The 12,482-nt window shown below is 54.6% G+C and overlaps 1 protein-coding gene across 2 annotated transcripts in view; it reads left to right on the top strand.

Annotated features, from left to right (window-relative positions):
• Positions 1–4,622, top strand: part of ARHGAP22 (Rho GTPase activating protein 22) — a 163,695-nt gene extending 159,073 nt beyond the window's left edge. For both annotated transcript variants that reach the window (XM_081105398.1, XM_081105399.1), the window contains 2 exons: positions 137–977; positions 4,118–4,622. In XM_081105398.1, coding sequence (XP_080961524.1) covers positions 137–977; positions 4,118–4,340 — 1,064 coding nt within the window. In that variant the 3' untranslated portion in view covers positions 4,341–4,622. The remainder of the gene's footprint in view (positions 1–136; positions 978–4,117) is intronic.
• Positions 4,623–12,482: the final 7,860 nt, after the last annotated feature.

Here is a 12,482-nt window from a genome sequence, read left to right as displayed (position 1 = left end):
GGTTTGGAGGGTGGCTGATGGCAAGCTCTTGCTGGTCCTCTCTTGAGGGACAGCCTGCCCCCTGGGTCCCAGCCGCAGCGCCCAGAGCCCAGCCTGGGGTGCCCACAGCCAGGCCTTTGTTCCGTCTTCCTGGCAGGCACGTCCCTCGTCCAGCACCTGATGACCGTCCTGATCCGCAGGCACAGCCAGCTCTTCAGTGGGAGGGCCCCAGAGGGGCCGGCCGCGCCCCACGGGGGCCCACCCTGCACAGTGGGCTGGGGCTCGGAGGTGGTTCCGGAGGACAGCCAGGCAGAGCCCGGGGGCCCCCGCCCGCCCTCACTCAGGACCTCGTCTCTGGACGGGGCGGCCGTGGCCACGCTCTCCAGGAACGCTCCCCGCGGCCCTGGGAAGAGGCTGCAGACCCTGCCCAGCTGGAAGTCCTCCTTCCGGCAGGCGGGGTCTCGGTCGGGCAGCTCGTCCCCGGAGGTGCCCACCGTCTCCTCTGGCGGGAACTGGCTCATGAATGGGCTGTCCTCCCTGCGCGGCCGCCGCCGGGCCTCCTCGGGCGACCGGCTCAAGGACAGCGCCTCACAGAGACTCTCCACCTACGACAATGTGCCGGCGCCCAGCCCCGGCCCCAGCGCGCCCAGCGTGTCCAGCTCGGCCTGGTCGGGGGCCTCCTCCTGCGAGGCCTCCCCGGGGGCCTCCATCAGCAGCTGCACCGCCTGCCGGGCCAGTGACTCTGCCTGCAGCTCCCTGCACCCCGAGGGCACCCCCGAGCCCTCTCCCGTCCCCAGCAGCAGCGAGGAGCTCAGGTCCCCAAACCCGGGGCGCAGTCTGGAGGAGGCGGCCGTCTGCCCCAGCAGCAGTGAGCCCAGCGAGCCCGGCAGTCCCGCCCGGGACCCCGCGCCCCACTCCAAGGCTCTCCAGGGCCTGGTGGCGGAGCTGCGGGCAGAACTGTGCCGGCAGAGGACCGAGCACGAGCTGAGTGTGAGAAGGTAAAGGGCTGCCTCGCTGCCGCCTCGCCTTGCTCTGAAGGAAAGCCTCCTCCCACACCCGCTGGGGCCGGGGCAGAGCAGTGGGCCCTAGAAATCCCCTTTCTGGGGGACGCCCCCGTACAGGTTGGGGGTGGAGGTTGGGGTCTGTGTCCCGGGAGCTCAGGCACACCTGCTGAAGGAAGGAGCCTCCCCAGGCCTTTGGTGGAGGGGCTGGGCAGGAGGCGGCCCCAGCTGTGCTTGCTCACCCGGTTGTCCCCACATGTCATGCAGGCCCCAGGCCAGCCTGGCTGAGGGCGTGGGCCTGTAGCTGAACAGATGGGATCGGAATGGGATTTCCCAGAGGGAGCTGGGCCAAGCCCTGCCCGCCTGGCCCGGGGGAATGTCAGTGCGGTGTTCTTGCTCCCAGCCGGCCCTCCTTCCCTCCGACCGCCCGGGTGAGGAGGGTGTTGCCAGCTCTGAGCCAGGTGGTCCAGCCAGGGCACAGCAGAGCCCGCACCGGGCAGCATGCGGTGGGTGCTTCCCACAGCGTCTCCGATCCCCAGTCCAGCTGCTGGGCCTGCAGGCCCTTCCCACCCTCTGGCCAGCGGTTCTGGGCTTCCCTCCCCACCAGGGACGGGGCAGGGTGGGGGGTTTCCACCGGGAGCTGCAGTGGCAGCGGGGCCCTGTGGCTGGGGAAGCCAGGTCCTGGCACCTGGGAGAGTCAGGCGTGTGAGGGGCGTGTCCTTGAGGGTAGATGACAGGAGAAAGGCTTAAGGACAGAGGCCCTGAGGAAGGTCAGGGAGGTCACGTCTGAGCAGGTCTGAGGCCGAGAGGGTGGAGTTGAGCGAGGAAAAAGCTCACGGCAGGAGAAAGCTGGGGCACACGCTTGGTGGAAACCCTAGAGCAGTGGTTCTCAACCTTCTGGCCCTTTAAATACAGTTCCTCATGTGGTGACCCAACCATAAAATTATTTTCGTTGCTACTTCATAACTGTAATGTTGATACTGTTATGAATCATAATATCTGATATGCAGGATGGTCTTAGGCGACCCCTGTGAAAGGGTCGTTCCACTGCCAAAGGGGTCGCGACCCACAGGTTGAGAACCGCTGCTCTAGAGGGCAGCGGGTTTCCAGCGAGTAACAGTGGCAGCAGGGAGGGCAGATGTACGGCGCGCATGGAAGCCAGGCACAGGCCGGTCGCCCCCGCCGCCTCGGGGTCTGAGCAGCTCCTCTCGGGACCGGTTTCTCGGGAAACGGTATTGCGTCCTGGTGGGCTCTGGCCAGACCCTGGGGCGCAGACTGACAGCGTCCAGGCAGGCTCTCGGCGCTCCGGCGACCCCATGCATTTGTTAAGAGGACTGAGTGACACATGGGTCAGTGGTCAGCGCACAGCTGCCACATCTGGTCCTGAGACCCGCTCCTGTCACCCCCTGCTTGGGTTGGAGGTGAGAGCAGGCGCAGGCCAGGGCAGCAGCGCTGTCCCCGCCGTGGTCCCTGGTAACGCTGTCCCGCCCTGTCCGGTTGGAGGTGGGCGAGTGAGCAGGGGCTCTGGGTGCAGGAAGGAGTAGGGCGCCGGCGGTGGGCCTTTGGACAGAGTCTGTAACTGGACCTGAGCGTTAGAGCCAGGTCTGCGTGGGGGGCATGGATTCAGCTTTCTGCCCTGCCTCCGTGCCCTGATCCCTGCACCCCCAGAAGAGTGTCCGATGTGCCACAGTGCTAGGTGCTGGGCACTGGGCACAGCTGTGACCAACACTGATCGCAATCTCTGTCCTCATTCTGGTCACGCAGCTGTGGGGGCACAGAGACCGTACAAGACAGATTTCAGAACTCGCGGACTGTTAGCGGGGGAGGGAGGACGGCTTGTTGGAGTGTGAGGGGGCTCTGGGGGGCAGAGGGCATGACCATGCGGTCAGAGCATGCTCTGGTTTTTATACGATTCGACTCTGAGTGACCGGAGGGCCTGGAGCACTTTGGCCACTCAGAGGGGTGCCCCTGACTGCTCTCCTGAGGAGGACACTCCACCAGTTAGGAGGCCACTGCGTCCAGGCCAGGGTGGGTGCCATGGCCTAAGGGGCAAGCAGTGAGGTGGGGAGAAGAGCCAGATGCTGAACATATTGGGGAGGTTTTGCTAATCGGTCCACTGTGGGGTGAGAAAAAGAACTGATTTGAGGACAGTTTTTTGGCCAAGCAACCGGAGGAGGCGCTCACTGAGGAGGAGCGGGTGCAGAGGCAGTGGGAGCAGGCCAGGCTCAGCTGCAGGCCTTGAAGTCGGGGTACTTATTTAGTTGGAGTGGAGTCGAGGGATAGAGAGGCTGAGAGCCTGGAGACTGGACAGGTTGCTGGTCTAGTGTCATGGGGGCAGGGGGCAGGCCAAACTTGAGGGCCCCGGTGGGTGGGAGGCGTTGGCGGTGAGGGCCCTGGGCCTGGAGGAGAAGTGAGGGTCGTGGGCTGTGCCATCTCCCAGGGGCCTTCTTTCCGACAGCATGCCCTGTGCTGCCGACGGAGGGCTGGGCGGGGGAGGTTTCCTCCCTTCCCTATGCACCGAGTTTGCTGGCTGAGCTGGAGGCATGGAAGCTGCAGTGCTGGGAGGTGTCCCTGCGTTTTTCAGAGAGGACACCAGGGCTCAGGGCACGAGTGTCTGCCCATAGTCATGCGCCTTGGGTGTAGCCAGGCCAGTCCCCCGAGTCTGGCTCAGCATCCCTCAGGCCTTGCAGGAGCTGCTGGCGTGTGGTGGAGGAGATGGTGCGTACCAGCTGTAGGAGTGCAGGTGGCTCTCTGGTGGCATAGACGGGCAGTACGCAGTCTGCTGGGGGATCGAGGTGTGGTGTCAGCCTGGGGCATGGGTGGGGCAGCAGGAGGGAGTGGAGGGGACCTGCTCTCCACACTGAGGACAGCTTGCTGGCCCAGAGGGTAAGTGGTTTTAACATGTAGTGAGGATTCAGGGGGACCCCTGGCCTCAGGTACCCAGGGCCAAATGCTCCCACGGCGTTTCTGGATCATGGCTGAGGGCAGTGCTGGGGTGGACCTCGTGAGCCAGCCCAGCTGCCCGTGTGCCCCGCAGCCCTTCCCCACCAGGCAGCGGCCGGGGCCGCGACAGTCGCTCTCTCGGCAAACCCAGCAGGGCAGGGTCTAAAACAGTATATTTCTTCTTGATTTTTAAGACTTGAAGACGGTACCGCCGACCTGAGGAAACGAATGTTGCGGCTGGAGGAGGAGCTGGACCAGGAGAAGAAGAAGTACACCATGCTGCAGATCAGGCTGCGGAACTCGGAGCGGGCGCGGGCAGACGCCGAGAGGAGGAACCAGCTGCTGCAGGAGGAAATGGAGGAGTTTTTCTCCACCCTGGGCAGCTTGACTGTGGGGGCCAGAGGTGCCCCACAGTGAGGGAGCTCACTGCTCGCCTCCCTCCGCAGGGAGGGGGGGCTGTGAGGAGCCCCGAGCCCCTGCCTCATGGACCTCGGCAGTGCCTGGTGCTCTGCAGCCAGCGGAGAGGGAGTGTGGCCTCGCGGCCAGGGAAGCCCGAGCCCCTCATGCCATCTGGCTGCTGCTGCTGTGACTGGCAGGTGCCAGAGACAGGCCCGTGGCCACCAAAACAGATGGCTCCTGGGATCCAAGTAGCGCCCCAGGGACACTGCCCTCTTTATTAAATTCGCTCTGCAAGTGGGATGCCTGGCTCCTTCTTTAAGGTCAAGTGAAGTGAGAGTTACCGAGTGCCCTCTACGCTTTACCAGGATTGAGGTCCTCACGGTGTCTGTAGGTGGAATGCCAGTGGATGGGAAGCTCCCTGAGGGGCACCCAGAGCTGCCACAGCTGTGAAGCTGGAGCTACACACGTCCATGTGCTCAGCTCCATCCTCCCTGCGCTCGGGCAGGACCACTTCCTCCCCACTCCCGCTCCCAGGGCTGGAGCCTGCACAGCGGTCCTGGGTCCCACCCCCAGCCCTGCGGGCCCAGGAGCCTGCTTCCGTCTGCCTGGCCAGCTCTGCTCCAGGGCCCAGGCCTCAGGCTGTGCCCATCTCCCATGCAGACTGCTGTCAGGTTGATGCTAATCCTCCCCAGTGCCCATTCACCCTCCTCCAGTTCCTCCTCCGTTCAAAGCTCCAGTTAGGGCCCTGGCTGGTGTCTCAGTGTTTAGAGCACTGGTCCAGGCACTGAAAGATCAAGGGTTCGATTCCCGGTCAATGGCACGTACATGGGTTACAGGTTTGATGCCTGAACCTGGTCAGGACATGTATGGGAGGCAACCAATTGATGTGTCTCTCTCACATCAATCTCTCTCTCTCTCTCTCTCTCTCTCTCTCTCTCTCTCTCTCTCTCTCTCCTCTTCCTCTCTCCTCCTCCTCTCTCCCTCTTTCCCTCCCTTCTACTCTCTCTAAAAAAAAGCAATGCAAACAATATCTTCTATTGAGGATAAAAAAAAAAAAAGCTCCAATTAGGGCAAATCTTTAAGGAAAGCCTTTCCTTGGCGCCACATGCAGCCTGAGCCTGGCCAGAGCTCCGCGGCATGGGCCACAGGGGCGCCAAAGACACCCCTCCAGGAGGACAGCACTGGCAAAGCCACCCCAGTGTCCCTTCTGCTGCCCAGTGTCCTTAAACAGCACCTCTCATTCCCTGGAGCAGTCATTGCAGTGGGTTTTTTGGGGGTGGGGGGTGGTGAGGAGTGGGGTCACCAAAGTGCCCCAGTGTCCAAACGTGATCTCTGGAGAAGTCTGAGGCCCAGAGCCCACCCACCTCGAATCAGGTCTAAACAGCACCATGTGGTGAACGCAGGGACTCGCTGCCCAGGCAGCGCTGGCACCGCACCGGGCCAGAGCTCTGCTGGGACCTCTGCTCAGGCCGCTGCCGTCACAACAGCAACTGCCAGGTTCCCCAGAAGGTGGAAGCCCTCTCTATTTCAAGGAGAAACAAAATACGAGGTGACTGATTCCTCACAGCCGCACAGGAAGGTAGGAACTGGCCCTCACGCCCCTTTCAGAGGAGGAAGTGTGGACACCCATGTGTTCCTGAGTTCCACTGTCCTGGAATTCTGCCAGCTTTGACCTGGAGAGAAAATGCCACCAGGCTCTCAAAGGAATGGAAAATACCAAAGAGGGTTCATGAGTGGAAAGGGAGGCCATCTGCCCTTAGCCGCTAACATTGGCAACGGGCTCAGCTGCCCACCAAGTCCTTTGTCAAAACCAGCTCATAAGCCGCATGTGCCACCTGCTGGCAAAACTAGGATCTTGCAAATGAACCCCATTACTCCTTATAAAAAAAAAATAATTAAAAAAAATCCCATTTACATTGCAACAAAAAACCCACTTAGGAAAAACTTAACTAAGGAGGTAAAAGACCTTTACTCAGAAAATTATAGGATGCTGAAAAAAGAGATAGAGGAAGATATAAACAAGTGGAAGAATACCTTTTATGCTGTGTTCATGGATTGGTAGAATTAACATTTTTAAAATGTCCACACTGCCCAAGGCAATCTATAGATTCAATACAATCCCTATTAAAACACCAATGGCATATTTCATAGACCTAGAATAAACTCTTCAAATATTCATATGGGATAAAAAAAGACCCTGCATAGCCTCAGCAATTTTGAGAAAGAAGAACAAAGTTGGAGGGACCACAATACCAGTTATACTACAAAGCCCCTGTAATCAAAATAACCTGATATTGGCACAAGAACAGGCATATAGACCAATGGAACAGAACAGAGAACCCAGAAATGGACCCAAGCCATTACAGTCAATTAGTATTTGACAAAGGAGGCAAGAGCATACAATGGAGTCACGACAGTCTCTTCAATAAATGGTGCTGGGAAAATTGGACAGATACATGAAAAAAAATGAGACTAGATCACCAACTTACACCATACACAAGAGTAAACTCAAAACGGACAAAAGACTCAAATGTAAGTCGTGAAACCATAAACATCCTAGAAGAAAACATAGGCAACAAAATATCAGACATCTCATGTAGCAGAGTTTTCACAGATATACCTCCTAAAGCAAGAGATAATAATGGGACTACATCAAACTAAAAAGCTTCTGCACAGCAAAAGAAACCAGGATCAAAATGAAAAAGAACCCATTGTATGGGAGAACATATTTGCCAATGATACATCTGATAAGGGGTTAATTTCCAAAATATATAAAGTACTCGTACAGCTCAACAAAAGGAAGAGAAACAATCCAATTAAAAAAAATGGGCAGAGGACCTGAATAGACACTTCTCCAAAGAGGAGTGTCTATTAAAAAATACAGATGGCCAAGAGACATATGAAAAAATGCTCAACAGCACTAATTATCAGAGAGATGCAAATTAAAATGATAGGGAGATATTACCTCACACCTGTCAGAATGGCTACCATCAGTAAATCAACAAACAAGTGCTGGTGAGGATGTGGATAAAAGGGAGCCCTAGTACACTGCTGGTGGGAATGCAGACTGGTGCAGCCATTATGGAAAACAGTGTGGAGTTTCCTCAAAATATTAAAAATGCAACTCCCATTTGACCTAGAAATATATCCTAAGAAGCCTAACACACCAATCAGAAAGAATGTATGCACCCTTATGTTCATCGCAGCACAATTTACAGTAGCTAAGATCTGGAAACAGCCCAGGTGCCCATCAGTAGATGAGTGGATAAAAAGCTGTGGTACATTTATACTACGGAATATTATGCAGCTGTAAAAAAGAAGAATCTCTTACCCTTTGAGACAGCATGGAGGGACCTGGAGAGTATTACGCTAAGCGAAGTAAGTCAGAGAAAGACAAGTATCACATAATCTCACTAACATGTGGAATCCAATGAACAAAATAAACATGAACAAAATAGAACCAGAGACATTAAAGCATCGAACACACTGTGGAATCTCAGAGGGAAGGGGGGTGGGGTGAGCAGGAAGGGATCAACCAAAGAACTTGGGTGGAGTGGGTCAATGGGAGGGAGGGGGAATGGGACATGTGTAATACTTTCAACAATAAAGATAAATTAAAAATAAAATAAACTTCATGAAGTCCGTTTTATAAAACACATGAAGTCAGCCATTGCAGTAGCCCTGGGAGGGACTATCGCCCACCTCACCCGACAGGAAGCAGCCTGGGTTTGCGAGTTGGACTTGCCCCAGAGGACCCAAACTCCCCTGAGCTCGGCTGACCTGGGTCCAGGAATCAGCAGACCCCGCCCTCTAGTCTAGGACCTGTCTGGCCAGGGCTTCTCATTCTCCTTTTAATCTGCTCTGACCTCTCAGCCACCCCCACTTTTCTCTCAAGACATTGTGATTCTTTATACTGCATGTCCTGCCCGTGTTTCAAAGCTTTTCACCCCTGCCTCCCGCCACTCAGCCCTTAGCCATCCGAGCTTCGCCCGCGGTGCAGGTAGCGCTAATCTCACCGCACAGGCGTCCCCTTCTCGTTTCCGCTGTCAGCGAACTGACACTGCAGGGCGCCCGCAGCGGCGGGACCTCACGAGGGGGAGCCGAGGGGGAGCCGAGGGGGAGCCGAAAGGCAGGAGGAGCCTCCGAGCAGGTGACCCGCAGGTGCCTGCACAGACTGCACGCTGGTCCGTGACCCGAGGGGACATGGGAAGCCTTCTTCCCGCACAAGCCCTCCCAGGGCCTGCACCCCCTCCGCCTGCTAACTGGTGCGTGAGCTTAGCCAGGGCACCGAGCCTCTTCCCATCTCAGGCGAGGACCGCTGTCGGCTGGGCCCTGAGGCCCGTCACCACCTTCCAGCCCACTGGCGTCCCCTGCCAGGCACCCTCCCAACCAGAGGTCTGCGCAGAGCACTCATTCTCAGGACTACAAGTTCCTCTACCTTTAAATGAAGACAATTCCTCCAAAACGTTTCATTTCCGGCCCCAGGTTTTAGTTTTATTTCCATTCTGTTCTCGCTGCACACTCCGTGCCCATGCCGGGCATGGCTCATTCCATGCCCATCCACTTTGAAAACCCTTGCCTGTCCCTTAACCTGGGAAACGCCTCCTCTCCGACCTTCCGTAGCCGGAGGCTCCACAAAACGCCGCAGCAGCTTCCCGAGCGCACCAGGCGGGAGTCCCGTTAGTCCCTCTCCTCTCCGCGCAGGGCTGGGCCTGAGCGCGCTCACGGATGAGATGAAATGTTAGACAGAAACCCAACATTTACAAAGTGCATTTGAAGTAACTTTTAAATTTAAAATAAAGTCCAGAGACACACTGGTATATTAGTTGTAAAAGCTAAAAAAGTTTTTTTAAGCACAAACCAGTGCAATGGAACTTTCATTCCCATAAAGCCAACGGGCCTTCCCGGAACACAAGCTAATGCAGCCCTGGAGCGAGACCGGTTCCTCCTCACTCGGTGCCGCGCCTCCCGAGGCCTGGCAGTGCCCGCCGCGGCCAGCGCTCGGCCATGCCGGACGGTGACCTGGCAGTGCCCGCCGCGGCCGAGCGCTCGGCCATGCCGGACGGTGACCTGGCAGTGCCCGCCGCGGCCGAGCGCTCGGCCATGCCGGACGGTGACCTGGCAGTGCCCGCCGCGGCCGAGCGCTCGGCCATGCCGGACGGTGACCTGGCAGTGCCCGCCGCGGCCGAGCGCTCGGCCATGCCGGACGGTGACCTGGCAGTGACCGCCGCGGCCGAGCGCTCGGCCATGCCGGACGGTGACCTGGCAGTGACCGCCGCGGCCGAGCGCTCGGCCATGCCGGACGGTGACCTGGCAGTGACCGCCGCGGCCGAGCGCTCGGCCCCTGGACAGGTGAGCTCACCGCAGGGTCCCTACTGCCTTTGCTCAGCGCAGAGGTGCGAGTGCAGGGGGCGGGGCAGCGCGGATGCGGGACCACCTGAGCAGGAGTTGAGGGAGATGGAGTGTCAACTCCCAGAGCCTGGGCACAGGCAGCGGTGACCCGCCAAGCAGCCTGCCCGCTGGCGGCAGTGGGAATGGATGGGCCAACCTGAAGCCCAGGTTTGGAAAGAGATGCTTTTTAAGTATTTATTCCCACTAAGTGGTCATGATGGCTGTTCTCTCACATGATTCCCAAGAACTAGGGCAAGGATGTTGAAGCAAAGTCCCTTAAGCAAAGGTTTCCGCAGTGATTTCAAGCACCAGAAAAGCAAGCGCAGATAAACCAGGAAACCGGAAAATGGTTTAGGCTCCTCAGTCTACACAGAACCGAACCTAGGGAACCTGCCCCGGGGTCACCCTTCCACCCCACCTACAGGGCGTCTTAAAATCGCCGGGAAAACTTTTCAGCAAAAATTCAGATAATTTTCAATGAAAACACTTAATTTCAGAGTGTTCATACCACTTTTTCTTTTTTATTTAAAATATTGTAACCAATGAACATACTAGATAACATTGTCTACATCCAGTGGTGCATGTTTCATGACTAGGGCATGAATGATAAAAACCACAATGATCTCAGCATTCCCTACAAAGTGCCCCATTTTGTTTGTCTAGAGGAGGGAATGGAACAGGGGGAGGAACGAGGAGTGGTGTTGTCCAGGGAAAACGCAAATGGCAGTTACCATATTTGGGTTTCAGGCGGTAACGCCTGCTGAACAGGATAAACTGTAATGAGAAAATAGATGTCACAGTTCAGGTAGACAGCTAGTTCAATTTAAATTCATCATTCGGCTAAAAGTTTAAGAGCTTCTCAAAAATATACCAAATATCGGGCCTACAAAAGTAATTTATTTCTTCGTAAAGTTTAGACTTAGTCCTTTTGTAAAATGTAAAGGATGGGCTGATGTCAGGAGCAGGTTTCTACTTGCAAAACAGACAGTAAAACGTCTGACAAGCACACCTAACGGTTCCGAAGCTACACAGCAGGAGGTCTGACATGGAGTCTCTCTTACTGATGCCGGTATGTATTTCACATACTTACTGGTATTGTGTCAACACTGACTATCAAGTGTTTCACACACACTTATACTCACACCCAGTAAAGAGCTAACAGCAAGGGCTACGGCTTACTTGGGAAAGCATAGAAAATTAGTGTGAGGTAGTTCAATACAAACCTAATTTGTACGTTATTGTGAGAATAAAACATTGTGCAAAACTAATCCACAGGTAATAGTTCTTAAAATTCAGTAATGAAGAGAATCTAAACCAGAAATGACCAAAAAGTGTTACTCTTACTAGACTCTCCTAAGAGCACTTAACTAAGAGCAGTTAGTTTGAAATTAATTAGGACTTGTTTTCCTTATGAGTTTTCTAATCATACCCCAAACTATACATTTCTGCTTCAATGCCCTTTACCCCTTCATCTTTCTAGCTATTAGGAAAATTAGTTTTCCCTGATTCAGAAAAAAACCTAAGAGAGATGAGTAGAAACACACTCTATAGTAACAAGTAAAGGACAGAGTTGACATTGAAGAGGCTGCTAATGACAAGATGGTGGTTTGTCTTCCGTGAGTTTACTGGGACCTGGGGCTTCATGCGGTCATTCTACAGCTAATGCGACCAATGGAAACTCACAAGCTACAAGCGTATTTCTGAGAACAGACTATGCTTTCACCTCAGTATGTGCAGGCTTTGCCTGGGCCACACCGAGTGGCTGGTGTGACCCATGCCGCCTGCGACCCGGAGCAACTCCCTGGCCTGCCGCCCATTCACTCTGACACCGTCACCTTCTCGGGCAGCACAGCAGGGTGAGCCTGGGGGAAGCTGGCTGCTGTCCACACAACCCGCTCTCTGGGCGGCCAGGGGCTGGGTGGCAGCTGTGTTTCTCTGGGGAAGTCTGGTGTGATGCGTGTGCCTCTACCCTCCTGGGAGAGTGCGTGCCAGGAGCCACAGCCACGGAGGGTGCGTGGCAAAGCGAGAACTGTTCAGCTAACAGTAGGAACGGGCTGAGATGCTCGATGCATGTGTAGTATAATTAAGCAATCCCAACAATTATTTTACAAACGATCAGTACACATTAGAGGGTAACAGAATAGTAAGCAGGAAGAAATATGTAGAGAGAATTATAATTAGTGTCTCTTTCCTAACCTATAAAGTTGAGTAATAGATCTTGGTCAAAATAACTCTGACAGTAAGAAGATGGTGCATTAAGTGTATAAAATTGAAAAACCAAAGTTTAAGGTAAGGTGGCTTTACATGAAGTACTGCCGGAAAGAAATCTTATTTGTAATTTCTGTTAAACAAACAAACAAACACAAATGTTTAAGATATTTTAAAGGTTCAAAAAGTTTTAAAAATAAAATGAACATGTATATCTTTACCTTAACAAATTTAAGAGGGAACGCTGTATTTAGATACTGCATTTTAAAACCCTAGGCACACAACATTTAACAGACTTTGTTTTCAAGAAAGAATTTAAGCATTTTTGTCTCCATTAACTAATGAGTTCATTTTCTCTGGATCAACTGAAACATGCTGGTTGGCAAGTGGGAGCTGGCATTTACAACAAATGATATAGTAACAACACCTGGTTTTCTTGCTTAACCAACATCTGTATCAACAGAGATGGCTTGTTAGCAATCAAACCTAAACTATGGGGAGCTTCTGAAAGCATGTCAGTTGTTAAAGTGCAATAGTGAAATGGTCTATCCTAGAAAACAG

The sequence above is a fragment of the Myotis nattereri genome (genome assembly GCF_964212035.1).
Source record: "Myotis nattereri genome assembly, chromosome: 13".
Classification (NCBI taxonomy): Eukaryota; Metazoa; Chordata; class Mammalia; order Chiroptera; family Vespertilionidae; genus Myotis; species Myotis nattereri.
The sequence above is the reverse complement of the archived record's forward strand: the minus strand, read 5'-3'. Positions and strand labels throughout refer to the sequence as shown.